This window comes from Mesocricetus auratus, unplaced genomic scaffold, assembly GCF_017639785.1.
Source record: "Mesocricetus auratus isolate SY011 unplaced genomic scaffold, BCM_Maur_2.0 Super-Scaffold_100003, whole genome shotgun sequence".
In the NCBI taxonomy this organism is placed as follows: Eukaryota; Metazoa; Chordata; class Mammalia; order Rodentia; family Cricetidae; genus Mesocricetus; species Mesocricetus auratus.
The window spans coordinates 8,116,628-8,131,188 of record NW_024429188.1 but is presented as its reverse complement, the minus strand read 5'-3'; the positions used below and the strand labels follow the sequence as shown (position 1 = coordinate 8,131,188).

At 42.8% G+C, this 14,561-nt stretch overlaps 1 protein-coding gene across 1 annotated transcript in view; it reads right to left on the bottom strand.

Moving 5' to 3' along the window:
* Positions 1-213: 213 nt before the first annotated feature.
* The window catches only part of Smc1a (structural maintenance of chromosomes 1A), a 44,045-nt gene continuing 29,697 nt past the window's right edge, over positions 214-14,561 (bottom strand). The window contains exons 19-25 of the mRNA XM_005085905.4: positions 14,264-14,374; positions 3,324-3,480; positions 2,582-2,736; positions 2,315-2,466; positions 1,130-1,199; positions 832-942; positions 214-478 (exon numbers count right to left, since the gene is read on the bottom strand). Of these exons, the coding sequence (XP_005085962.1) occupies positions 395-478; positions 832-942; positions 1,130-1,199; positions 2,315-2,466; positions 2,582-2,736; positions 3,324-3,480; positions 14,264-14,374 (840 nt within the window). The 3' untranslated portion in view covers positions 214-394. The remainder of the gene's footprint in view (positions 479-831; positions 943-1,129; positions 1,200-2,314; positions 2,467-2,581; positions 2,737-3,323; positions 3,481-14,263; positions 14,375-14,561) is intronic.

Genomic DNA, 14,561 nt, shown 5'->3' with positions numbered 1-14,561 from the left:
ACGGAAATCCCTTATTCAACTCAGTGTTTTGAACATAGACCCAGAGAAATCAAGGGTGTTCATTATGTGTCAGATGAATACATGAATGAGTACACAAGAGTGAATGAGGGCAGTTTAGTGACTGCCTAAAACTCCTATGAGGCCCTGGGTACTTTTCCCATCTGGTGTGCTGTCATCCTGTGCTCCCTTGAAATAAAATTCAGATTATACTCCTTCAAAACAGGTGTCCAATATTTATTTTGCAAACACATCTATATGCACACAGGCAATCACACATGTACAGATACATAGGCGGTATGGTGCCCAGAGAATCCAAGATAATGGGTGATGAGAGAGATTCAGGAGATGAACAGAAGGGCAGTTCCGGGATCCAGACAAGAGGGCAGAATTCCTGCTATTGTTCATTGGGGTTGGGGTTGGCATCTGGGTACTTGGTGAGGTCGAAGGTCAGGACTTTGCTGATCACACAGTCCCCTTGCTGAAGGAGGGGGGAAATGTCAGGAGAGAATTAAGAAAGGTATACAGACCAGGACCAGGGGCTGAAAAACTGCCTCCCTATGTATTTGCTCAAATGCCAGGCAATGGTTTTCTAGATATGAGAGAAAGCGTTAAATCCCAATGTCTTCTTTCTTTACCTACCTCTACGCTTTCCTCCTGTCTCCATTGCCTGGCTGCCTCTGCCAGGATGGGCTGGCTAAGCATTCAGGGCAGGGTTCTAACAAGCCCACATGGCTGCTCAGGACCCAGTTCCCTATACTCCCCCACCCTTCCACTCCTGCCTTGGGGAGCCGGGCAGGAAGATGACTGACTCCTGAGCCCAGTTCACCCTACCTCAGGATAGACTCCAATGAGGCTCTCAGCCTTGGTGTAGAATTCCTCCTTGAGAGAGATGACAATGGCCTGGAAGTTGCAAGTTGACTGCTCCTTGATGTAATTTGCCACCTGAGGGGGGGATATTTACAAGACTCAAGACCTAACTCTCCCATTTTCCAGTCAAAGTAAGTAGGTGGAGGTAGGGAGTAGGAGAGACTAAGAAGAGGATATTGGTTGCCACAGTCAGGACTTGCCCTCTGAAACCCAGCCCCAACTTGGGGGCTTCCCTCCCAGACCTTAGCTGTCTTGCACTCACTTTGCCAATGTTGGTGTTATCCAAGGCAGCATCGATTTCATCCAGGACGAAGAAGGGGGCTGGCTTATAGCTGGGAGGGAATGAATAGGTGAGTTAGTACTAAGAAAGACGGCAGCAACAACAGTGGGACAGTCCCACAGCCAGAACACTGTGCTCAGAGACCAAATTACCCAAGTCTCAAAATTACAGTGCTCTAGGCCCCTGAATTCCCTCCTTGGTATCTGGCTCTGTGCCGCTATCCCCCTAGGACCACAAAAAACAGGGCTTCTCAGGAACTTCCATTCCAGGTTGGCTGGGGAGATGTCTTCAATAAGCAAGCTACCTGTAGGTAAACTATATCCCAACATATATCATGTTCTGATATGCCTCCTTGCCTCCATACATGTAGCAGGTTCCTTAGCTAACTTTTCTTTTAAAAATTATTTTATGTGCATGAGTACTTTTCTTGAGTGTGTATATGTGTAACTATGCCCATGCCAGATGCCTACGAAGATCCAAGAGGGCGTTGGACCCCCTGAAAGAAAGTTATGGATGGTCGTGAGCCAACATGGTTCTTAACAACTCTCCTGCCCCCAAACGCTATTCATTCCCCCGCCCATCGCTTCCCCTTAAAAACCTTCCCTGCCCATCCACACGCTGAGGGTTAGGTGTCCCTCCTCTGTGTATGCACACCACCACACTACTGTCTATTTCCGTGTCTGGCTCCTCTAGTCTGTGAGCTCCTTAGGCCAGAGAACACAACCGACTTACCTGTCCCCAAGCTCTCGACAATCAAATGCTAAGTTGTAGGAGGTCATATTTAATTAAGCACTGCTAGCTTGGAATGGGGAAATGTCAAGGTACGCCAGAGGTCAAAGGACTTCCCAGAGGAAAGGGAGAATGAAGAGGTATGTCAAGCTAGACACATACAGAAAGAGCTTATTAGCCAGCAACCATGTGAGGAAAAGCCAAGAAATAGAACTAAGAACACGCAGGAACCAGGAGGACAGGCTGAGGTAGATGGGGAAGACAATTCCACAAAAACCAAGGCAGATGTGCTATAAGCAGATAGGTAGGGAAACACGATATAATACAGATACCAAGACACCTTCACCTATGCAGATCTCTGCATATCCTTGGGCCCCAGAGCCTTTGGTTGCCTCAGCTCTGTCTCTCTAGCAACTGCCCTATGGGGCAGAGCCTCACCTGTGGATGGCAAAAAGCAAGGCCAGAGCTGCAACTGTCTTCTCCCCGCCTGACAAGTTGTCCATAGGCCGGAAGCGTTTGCCAGGAGCTACACAATTGTAGTTGATGCCATCCAAATAGGGCTCTTCGGGATTCTCGGGGCCCAGGAATGCCTAGGGGAAGACAGAGGGGGTGAGGACCTGGATGTGTGGGTGGGAATGGTGACGGGAAGAGCAATTGAGAAAGAATGGTAGGTAAGAGCTGGTTGCTCAAGGGGCTCCAGTCTACCTGGGCACTGCTGTTTCGGGACAAAGCCTTATAGATCTCATCAATGTTGGTAGCCACAGATTCAAAACAAGCATTGAATCGGTCAAATCGCTCCTTCTTAATCTGTTCAAACGCTTGCTTGGCCTTCTTTGCTCGTTTGCGTGCTGCCTCAAACTCTGTCAGAAAAAAAAAAGAGCAGGTGATGATCTCTTAGTGCCCTGGGTTCTGTTAGGGTTAAGAACCACACCCTGCCAAGAATGACCTAAAATGAAAATTCTAGTGACAACCTACAGAGGGAGAGAAATGCCTGAAGAGAGCCCCATAAGGGTCAGTATCCAGTGAGTTGGCTACTGCACAGTCTAGTCCTAGAGCCATACAAACACGGACTCCTCCATGAGCACTACCAGCTATCTTGGCATCATCATTTGTGCCCCAGAAAGCAAGTAGCTAACCCCCACTATTTTGGGTGCCTAGCAATTTTAAGTATGAAAAATCAGGAGCTGGTGTGATAGGCCGGGCGGTGGTGACACACACCTTTAATTCCTGCACTTGGGAGACAGAGGCAGATGGATCTCCTGTGAGTTTGAGGCCAGCCTGGTCTACATAGCTAGTTCCAGGACAGCCAGGGCAATACAGAGAAATCCCATCTTGAAAACCCAAAGCCAAACAAAACAAAACCCAGGAGCTGGTGTGATATACCAGCCCACCATTACCATACCTTCAGTCTTGTGCTCTCATCTAAAGCCAGAAAGGCCAGTCTTACCATCTGAGGTTTCCTGGAACTTGTCTCGGACACTCTCCAGCTTTTCCATGGCCTTCATGTTGGGGGCAGCAATGCGCTGAAGTACACTCTGCTGCTCATTCAGCTTTTGCTGTAGTGTGTTCATCTCCTGCTTGATTTCCTCCTCCGCCTGTGCATCCTGTAACCCCACACCCAGCAACAGTAAGGAACACCTGACTCCAAGTCCAGACCACCTGAGAGGTGAATGGAACTTGGGGATCTGCTCTTATGCAGAAGGCAAGTTCTTCTCCAGCTTGGTAGCTTTCACAAAATGTAGCTTAAAGTAACTGCCCCAACAGTCATGGGAAATTCTGGGTGAATGTGGCTTTATCACCTTAGTTCTTCCTCCAGGTCCTCCTAACCTATTTGTCTCTGGAGGAACATCTGCTAGTGGCCCTCTCTGGCTTAGCCCAATCCACAAGGCAGCACCATTCCAGGGTGGCCTAAAGCTCCTCACAGACTGCTCTGGCCTCCACTTACAGCTCCACAATAACTAAGGCAACTCACGCTTTCCTCTTAAACCATTGTATGTGAGCAAATTCCACTCAATTTTGATTTGGGGCCCCTTATAGTTACTGTAAATGCATGTTTGAATTTGTGCCTCGCTGCTACTTTTAGTTAATAACTACTTTAACTGAATATCCACCAAGAGCTGTTCCTGTATTCAGAGAATTCAAGGAGCTAACAGAAACACAGCTAAGTAAACAGTCAGAATAGTGCAGGATGAATGTAAAGACATTGACAAGCAGTGTTGAGTCAGCACACAAGAAGGGAACCTGATTCAGACTCTGCGGTCAAGGAAAGCGTCTGGGCGTGAATGTAAGTTAAAGCCTACAGGAAGAACAGTAGAAGATGAAAGAAAGAGTAGACTTTTTTTGTTTGTTTTTTTAATCCATAGTCAGAAGTTGGAGAGAAGGTTCCTCACTGAATTAAAAGCAATTCAAGAATAATCAACTTTAGAAGCCACCTCCTTTAAAGAATCAATATGGTAGTGCTAACAATGTGTGTGCATACATGATCATGCTTGTGCACTCACATTAGATGCTGGGGAGGCACGAAGGAAGAGAAGAAGCTAGACAGACAAGCAAAGGAAAGATTATAAAAGGCCATACAAACATACATTTTTATCTCAAGGGAGGTCAATGTGATTTAAAGAGTGAAAAGGACATGAATATATTTACATTTTAGGAAACCCTTTTGGAAATAGAGAAGAGCCCTGGTATCCCTAGAGGCTAGAAGACAGTGTTAACTCTCCCAGAACTAAAGTTACAGATAGCTGTGAGCCATCATGTGGGTGCTAGGAACTGAACTTGGATCTACTGCAAGTATAGTAAGTGCTCTTAACTTTTAAGTCATGTTTCTAGCTCCAGAACTTATATTCTAATAAGCTATAAAATCTAAATGAAAAAAAGACAAAAAATCTAAATGAGTGGTTAATTTCTAAATGTACATGATTCATAATGAGCAATGAAACAGACACAGTAATTAAAAGTCCACAGAGAAAAGCCCAGGATCAGATGGACTCAACACTAAGTTCTAGCAAACTATATTATTATTTTTTTGGGCGGGGGGACAGGGTCTCACTATGTAATAATCCTGGCTGTTCTCAAACTCACAAAGATACAATAGCCTCTGCCTCCCAAGTGCTGAGATTCAAGTCATATGCCACCACACCTGGCAAACTTTAAAGGAAAATCTAATATCAATACCTATTGAAACTGTTCCACAAAACAGAAAGGGAAGGAACATTACCAATTTCATTCTTTGAAGTCAGCCAGTATTACCCTAATGCCAAAGTCAGGTAAAGATAATGACGAAGGAAAACTCTAGACTCAATGTCATCAATGAACACTGACACAGAAATTTTCAGAAAAATACTTACAAATTAAAGACATAAGTAGGATTCATCCCAAGGATGCAAGGCTAGTTCAGCATATACAACCATCAACTCACAACAACTATGGCTACCTGCGTAGAGCCATACAAGACAGCCCTTGTCAATATCAGTGATGGAAGAGAAAGGAGCTTTGTTACTCATGGGGCCGTGACCCTTATTGCTTATTGAGTTTCTGACAGAGGTGAAATCATTTTCTCCAGTTATGTACCCAGTGCTGAGACCACCAAACTCCACCTGGTAGCTCCAAATCTATTCATTTGGACAGCCCCAGTTAATCAGCAAGTCACGAAATAGGTAGGCATGAACACGAGAAAGAGACCTGTACTGAAGTAGGGTGGGTAGACGGGCAGTAGAGATGGGAGAGGGTGTGTGCATTGTGTACATGTGTGAAATTGCATACAATGTAGTTTGATCACATTCACCCCCATTCTTCCCCTTCTTCAACCTGTGGGTCATGACCCCTTTGGGAGTTGAACCACACTTTCACACGGTTCACCTAAGATTATCAGAAAACACAGATATTTACGTATGATTCATAACAGTAGCTAAAGCAATGAAAATAACGTTATGGTTGGGGTCAGCACAACATGAGAAGCTGTATTGAAGGGTCACAGCATTAGCAAGCTTGAGAACACTGTCCTAGATCAACCTCTACTCCTTCAGCCCTCAATTTCCTGTTTTTTATAAACTTATTTAAAATTTTCATACAGTAGATTTTGTTCATTTTCTTCCTACCCAGCCAACTCCATGTTCTTTCTCTCTCTCTCAAAAAAATGAAACTTAAAAAAAAAAAAAAACACCAAATCCCACTGAGTCCAGTATGTTTACTGAGTGTGAGGTCATCCACTGGAACACGGTCCACCTTTCAAATTTATGTTTCCTAAAAGAAAACTAACTCTCCTTCAGACTTTATCAACCATTAATAGTCCTTCAGCTAGATATGGGGACTCTTGAGCCTTTCATGCTGGAATGTGATTTTATTTTTTAATTATGTGTATGATCCTGTGTATGGGTTTGTACACATGAATGCCGGTACCCAGTGGAGGACAGAGGTGTCGGATTCCCTGGAGCTGGCATTACATGGGGTCGAGCTGCCTGAAATGGGTGCTAGGAATCAAAATCAGGTCCTCAGCAAGAGCGATGCATGCTCTTAACTGTTGTATCATCATCTCTAGCTGACCATGCGAGAATGCTGACTACCTTGATCTTATGCAGAAGAACCACAGCTGCTGTGTGTGCCTGTGTGCATATGCATGTGAGCACAGGTACCCAGGGAAGCCAAGTGTCAGATCTCCCTACAGCTGGCATTACAAGCTTGTGAGTCACTCAACATAGGTGCTGGAGACCAAACTTCAGTCCTATGCAAGAACAGTATGCAATATTAATTGCTGAACCATCCTTCTAGCTCTCCATACAAATAATCTTAAGGACAGAAATACATGATCATCTCTTCGCAGATAGACAAGGTATTTAACACAATTCATCATGCTTTCAAGATAAAAGTCCTGGAGAAATTAGGAAAAATGGACCTCAAAACGATAAATGTTATACATGACAAACCTATGACCAACATTATAACAGTGAAAAACTGAAAACATTTCCTCTAAATTTTAGAATGAGACAAGAAGTCAACTCTCTACATTCTTGTCCAATACTGTGCTGAAAGTTTTGCTAGAACCATAAGGAGAAAAAGCCCTAAAAAGGATAAAAATTGTAAACAAAGTGAAATTTCTCATATTCACAGACACAATTCTGTTCTTGACTGTATACACTGTACCAGAAAACTCTTATATTTAATAAACACTTTTAGTAAAGTAGCAAGATACAAAATCAACATATAAAAATTAGAAGCTCTCATATATACCAACAACAAACTTCCTGAGAGAGAAACTAGGAAAAACACCCCATGCACAATAGCTTTCCTCCAAAATAAAGCACCTAGGAATAATGATGTAAAGACAAATACAATGAAAACTTTAAGGCACTTAAAACACAAATTAAAGAAGATATCAAATGACAGAAAGACTTTCCATGCTCCTGGACTAGCAGAATATGTTGTGAAATGGCTTTTATTACCAAAAGTAACCTAAAATTCAATGCAATTCCCATCAAAATTCCAATGGCATTCTTCACAGAGCTACAAAAAAATCTAAAAATTAATTTAAAAAGACACAAAAGACCACATACAGCCAAAACGATCCTAAGTAGAAAGCTGGAGGTATTATAATACCTTACTTAAGGGATTACTTATTACCTAGCTAAGGAGCTCTTGGCAGTTGATAGCTACTGGGAGAGGGGACAGTCAGTTCTCCAAGGGTGTGGCCCCTAGTAGGCTGATCATATTATAGTAAAAGGCCACAGATCCAAGAATATAGAGGCAGCACTGACTTGATAGGAAGAAGAAGGTGGCACCAAGGTAGGTGGGTAGGGAAGGAGGACGGGATCTGAGAAGACTGAAGAGAGGGGTGAATATGATCAAATACACTGCATGACCTTTTCTAAGAATTAACCCAGTGGCAGCACAAAAACAAATGTGTCGACCAAAAGAGTAACACAAAAGACCCAGAAATAAACAGTTATGGCCACCTAATTTTTGACAAAAGCATGAAGACTATATACTGGAAAACATCTTTTACCCTAAACAAAAGCCATAAAACCTCCAAATCTGAAAGTGTTACAGGAAGCTATAAAGCCTCCTAGCTTGGCGGTGGTGGCGCATCCCTTTAATCCCAGTACTTAGGATGCAGAGGTAGGTGGATCTCTGTGAGTTCCAGGACAGCCAGGACTGTTACACAGAGAAACCTCGTCTGGAAAAACAAACAAACAAAAAATACACCTAAAGTTACAGGCATAAATAAGAACTTTCTGAAAAGGACTGAAATAGTACAGAAAATAGTCCCAAGAACCGATAAATGGAACATGAAACTAAAAAAAAAAAAAAAAAAAAAACCATTCAGCATAGCAAGAGAAACCATCAGCAGAACAAACAGTGGGAGAAAATCTCTACCAGTTAGGCCTCAGATAGGGGACTGATATCTAGAATATATAAAGAATTACAAAAAGTAAAACACCCAAGCCATGAAATTGCCAATCAATAAAAGGGTTAATGAAATGAATGGATAGTTCTTAAAAGAAGAAGCACAAATGGTCAGTAAATACTTCAAAGGTCCAGCAAGATGGCGCAGTGGATAGGGTACTTGCTGCCCAACTGCAGAACCCGCAGGTGAAAGGAAAGAAGTGACTCCAGGAGGCTGTCCTCCGACCGCCACATGTCTGCCAGGTGCCAGCATATGCATACACAATAAATACATGCAACTACATATAGGAAGTGCTTACTACTGATAGCCAGCAGGAAAATGCAAATTAAAACCACTTTGAGACTCCATGTCACCCCCAGTCAGAATGCTTATGATCAATAAGTGCTGGTGAAGCTGTGAGGAAAGAGCAGGCCTTACTCACTACTAGGAGTGTAAATATTGCCATTAAGAAAATCAATATGGTCCCTCAAAAAATTAAAGATAGCCGGGCATGGTGGGATATACTTTTAATTCCAGCACATGGAAGGCAGAGCGGAGGATCTCTGAGTTTGAGGCCAGCCTGGTCTACATTTTGAGCTCCAGGAAAGCCGGGATTACATAGAGAGACTGTTTTAAAATACCCCATTCCAAATAAATAAATAAACAAAAAATAGCACTAACATATGACTTAGCTACATTAGTCTTGGGCATATATCCAAAGGACTCTAGAACCTGCCAGAGATACTTGCATATTCATGTTTACTGCCACACTATTCAAAAGTGCAGGGGAATGGGACCAGATTAGATGTCGAATCAACAGAAAAATGCATAATGAAAATACGGGATGTAGCAACAACAGTTTTACTCAGCTGTTAAGAAAAATGAAATAATGAAATTTTCAGGAAGAAGGATGGAAGGGGAAAGTATTATACTAAGTGAGATGCCCCAGTTTCAGAAGGACAAATATTGCAAATCTTTAATGTTTGCATGTGTACAAATAAGGGATCTTGAGACTGAGTAGCTGTACACTATAACACTAGAAAGGAGATCACAGAAAGGATTAAGAAAGTGGAAAGGAGGCTGCTGAGGGTGGGAGGGCACAAGGCAGGGAGGAAAGATGGGGAGAAAGGGGGAAAACAAGAACAAATCTTGTTAGAAAATGCCATAATGGAAAAAACCTACACTGGAAAGTCACAGCCATGTTGAACAACAAACAATTTATGGAAAAAAAGAAAATAAAATCCTGTTTCAAGATCTCTCCAAACTGCTGAGAAATAGTCTGTAGAATAGGTTTTTAAGTGAAAATTAAAAGTACGTAATAGTTTACTATTACCTAAAGAAAGTGAGAATATGAATGCAATCGCATACAAACATATTTGCAAAAGGGCAATATAAAACTAATTAAAAAGTAACCTACTTATGAAGAGAAGGGGATAGAAATAGAAGCTTTTTGATTTTAAAATCATATGATCCTGCAGTTAGAAAACAAAACTAAATAGAAATATGAGAAATGTTAGGTAAAAAAATTTATTGGGGAAGATGCTCATAAGATGACAAAGCACCAGTCTAAAGATTCCTTGCTAATTAACGAAAAAGACAAAAGTATATGCTTAGCAATGAGGAACCTGGCAACTGACACTTGTAACTATGGGATTAAACTCAGCACCATTAGTTAATAATGGACAAATCCTGGTAGGAGTACCCCAAGGTGAAACACAACATAAAACACACTCCCCCGGTATCCTGAGTGCTGGAATTACAGGGGTGTGCCCTCACACCTACATCTAGAGTTGAACTATCTTACTGTCTGTACTTTCTCCACAGGGTTCAGGAAAAAAGAAAGAAAAAGAAGAACCATGTGTGCATGTAGTTTAGAGTGAAAGCCAGGGAGAGAAGTGAGATAAGAAAAAGCAAATATGATAAAAATTGGGTGAGTAAGTTGGCTCAGACTGATAACCTAAGTTTGGTCCCTGGGATTTACATGGTGGAAGGAGAGAATGGACTCCATAAAGTTGTACTTTGACTTTACACCCATGCTGCGGTACTCACACACATATCATATACATACATAGGCACAATTTTAAAAGGGGGAGCATTCAGTGAGAATTACAGGCATAAACCTAAGGCAATGATGTTAAACTAAAATTTTCAATTTTAATTAATATCAATATGAACTCTGTAATAATTATATTTTTCCTTCAAATCTACTTAAGAGTTATAGAAACATTAAGCAGTCAACTGCCTTAAGCACTCCGGTGTTCAGATGGTAGTTACTAAATAGTAGCATTTCCCACTGAATAAAAGAATCAAGAGCTTCTCAGGGAAATGGCTCATTCCTGGTCTAGGGTAAGAAATATAGCCACATGATGGTGGCGCACGCCTTTAGTTCCAGCACTTGGGAGGCAGAGGCAGGCAGATCTCTGTGAGTTCGAGACCAGTCTTGTCTACAGAGCTAGTTCCAGGTCAGCCTCCAAAGTCACAGGAAAACTCTGCCTGGAACCACCCCCCCAAAAAAAAAGAAATATAGAGGATGAGCCTAGACATATTAGGAACTAAGGGAGATGAACAATGACTACAAAGGGCAATGTCAAAATGAAGCAGAAGTGAGCTGGGCGGTGGTAGCGCACGCCTTTAATCCCAGCACTCGGGAGGCAGAGGCAGGGGGATCTGTGAGTTCGAGACTGGCCTGGTCTACAGAGTGAGTTCCAGGACAGCCTCCAAAACAATACAAAGAAACCCTGTCTTGAAGAGAAAAAAAAAGAAAAAGAAAAAAAAAATGAAGAAGTCAACCTGAATGCGTTCCCACTGGGTAAAGATGGTACCAAGATTAAACACAACAGATTGAACACACCATATGTACTTGAAATCATAAACCCACAATGACAGAAAGCAACTTGGTGGACAAGTGCTGAGAATACCAAGGAAGCAATTCATAACTATGTGAACTGATGATGAAAGGAGAAAATCAAGCTGCTTTTCCCATTATCTTGTTTCTCTGCAACAGGTTCAAGTTAGATGCACACATTTTGATGAGCTGACTGGTTTCTCAGTCTGTACCAGTGTCTCTTTTGCTCTTTTCTTTGGTCTACTAGGGACTGAACCAAGGGCACTGTGCAACTGGTAAGCACTCTATCGCTGAGTAATAGCCCTAGCCCTCTCTGGCCTTTGGAATTTCAGATCCAGCCAGTCAAGAGACTGAGGTAGAAAAACTGTTTGACTCCAGGAGTTTGAGGTCTGCCTGTGCAAAAGATGAGACCATCTCATAATATAGTAAGTAAAAAGAAACAAAGTTTGCCACAGATTAAATACATTTGGGCAATTGCATTTGTTCCTTATTTTACTGGTTCCTCTAGTACCAATGTTTCTCATACAATCAGGTCTGGGGTTTCAACCTAAAAAAAAAAAGGACTGAAAAAAAATTCTGTCTGTAGGGGCTGGAGAGATGGCCCAGCAGTTAAGAGCTCTTGTTGCTCTTGGAGAGGACCTGGATTTTGTTCCCAGCACCCACATGGTGGCTCACAATTGTCTGTAACTCCAGTCTGAAGGGATTCAATGACCTCTTGTGACCTTCCACAGGCAGTGGGCATGCACATGGTACACACTTATACAAGCACAAAAAAGTAAATATATCTTAAAAAATTGTGATTCTTACTTAATGTGTGACTTTTTTTCTTGACATTCCCTAAATCCAGTATAGCAACTATTTACATTGCACTAGGCATTACAACCAAGCTATAGATAATTTAAAGTATTAAGAAGCCAGGTGTGATGACACCTACCTTTAATTCTAGCACCTGGGAGGCAGAGGATCTCTGAGTTCAAGGCTAGACTGGCCAACATAGAGAGTTGCAGGACACCTAGGGTTATATAGTGAGATCCTGTCTCAATAAATGAATAATAAATAAGGTATGCAAGAGAATGTTTAATGCTAGAGCACTAAATGCTAGACTTGAGTGTGGAGGGGGGTTCCTAGAACTAGTCCGAGAGCAAGTGAGCATGTGCAAGGAACTGTGTCATGACAGCAAATATCTACTGACGAAATGCAGAAAGTTACAGTTCTACACTACCACATATACTACATTCTCACTGCCACAACCAAGAACTCAAATTCAAACGCTACATTTATTTACCAGTTTATAGGAAATATGGGGAATGAAGACCATAACTAAATAATACCATAGAAATATAATCCGCCAACATAATACAGAGTGCAGGAGATCCTATAAGATCAATGCCATGGTTTCTTCCACAAATAAGTACGGGGGGAAGGGAGGAATACTGAGAGACAGCCAGAGGAAAAGTTATAGATTAGCAGAGACCAATCTTAATATGCAGACTGCATTTCATCCTGGTTAGTCTTTTGCCAACTTGATGCCATCCAGAGTTATCTTGGAAGAAGAACCTCAATTGAAAAAATGCCTCCATTAGATTACCTGTAGGCAAGTCTAATGTGGTGTCCCCCTGGGCAAGCGGTGCTGGGTTGTGTAAGGAGCAGGCTGAGCAAGCCATGAAGAACAAGCCAGTAAGCAGCACTCCTCCAGGGCCTCTGCTTTAGTTCCTGCCTCCAGTCCCTGCTCTTCTTTCGATTCCTTCCATGATGGACTGTGTGGTAGTTTGAATGTAACTGGCCCCCATAATCTCATAGGGAGTGGCACTATTAGGAGGTGTGGCTCTGCTGGAGTACGTATGGCTTTGTTAAAGGAAGTGTGTCACTGTGGGGGTGGGCTCTGAGGTTTCCTATGCTCAGGATACTGTCCAGTGTCTCAATGGGCTCCCTGTTGCCTGCACGATACAAGACTCTCAGCTACTTCTCCAGCACCACGGCTGCCTGCATGCTGTCGTGCTCCCTATCATGATGATAAGGGACTGAACCTCTGAAGTGTAACTGAGCCACCCTCAAGTAGACGTTTTCTTTAGAAGAGTTGCCATGGTCAGGGTGCCTCTTCACAGCAATAGAAACTCTAAGACAGACTGGAACTAGGACAAACCTGAACAAATCCTTTCCTCTCTGCTTTGTTTTTGATTAGTACTTTATCCCAGCAATAGAAAAGCAAATGACAACACACTTCAATCCTGGCTTGGACACGGACAATGCAAAAACATTTACTGAATATTAGAGAGAGAAAAAGTCATGCTATTTTATTGTGTATGATAGTATAGTGTGTTTTCTTAAGAGCCCTCACATTCCACAGATACACGCTGAGGTAATAACGGACATAACAATGCTGCAAATGTGCTTTAGAATAGTCCCATGCTGGGGGTTATAAAATCAAGATTGACCATATGCTACGACTGCTGAAGACAGGTGACTGGTGCCTGCTATTCATCATACCCTTTTCCTTCTAAGAATATTTGAAATTCCATATACACTTTCAAAACTCACATTCCCCTGGACATAATAATGAGGACTGGACTACAAAGCAGGAAACAGTGTAGAGATTAGTTCCCATAGGAAGCTGTGTGAAGTGCTCTGCACTTGAGAGATGACGCAGCAACAGCCAGCAAGCCAGACAGAAGAGTCAACGTAGTTAGGAGGCAAAACTGATAGAACTCGGTAATTAGTCAATCACGCAGAGTCGGGGGGGGGGGGGATAAAAACAAGCTTAGTGAGAGACACCAAAGGGGAAGATCTGGGGAAGAAAGCTGGAGTTTGAGGTAAGCCGTGGGACCAAATGTAGAGATGCCAGCTGAGGTGAGGACAGCGAAGAAATAATCCCAACAGTAAGGGAGGGCAGTACCCAGGGCAGAGCCCTGAGAAGCAACTAAGACCTACATGCTTACGGCACAGGTTCTTTTTAAACTCTGTGTGTACCTGGGCTTAGGTTAGTACATACATACACGTATACATGCATACATACATACAAATAGGGATATGGGCAACTGAGGGGGCAAGAGGCTCCCAACTCAGTTATCCTTCCCTAGCCAGCTCTCTCCCTTTCAGCCACAGACTTCATATGCCCCAAACAGGCTAAGAAGATGCCAATGCCTCCCAGACCCAGGGTTCTTACCTTCAGATCCTCACAGAGGTCACCGTAGTCAATCTCGATGAGGGCCTCTCGAGCATAGATGCTGGATGTTCTCTGGGAACCACTCACTGACTCCTCTCCCTGGGAGCTCCCCTGTAATGTTGAGGTGGAGGGAGAGGCAGATGGAGCAGACTGGTCATTTGTATCCCTCTAGAGGTTAGGGGTTCCTTTGAAGCTTTCAATGTCTTTGAGGAAGCACCTTGCTAGATGGCACTGAGGCAGACACCAACAGGAAGATCCAAGTTGAAAACTGCGCTCTACCTCTCATCAAGTTTTTGCA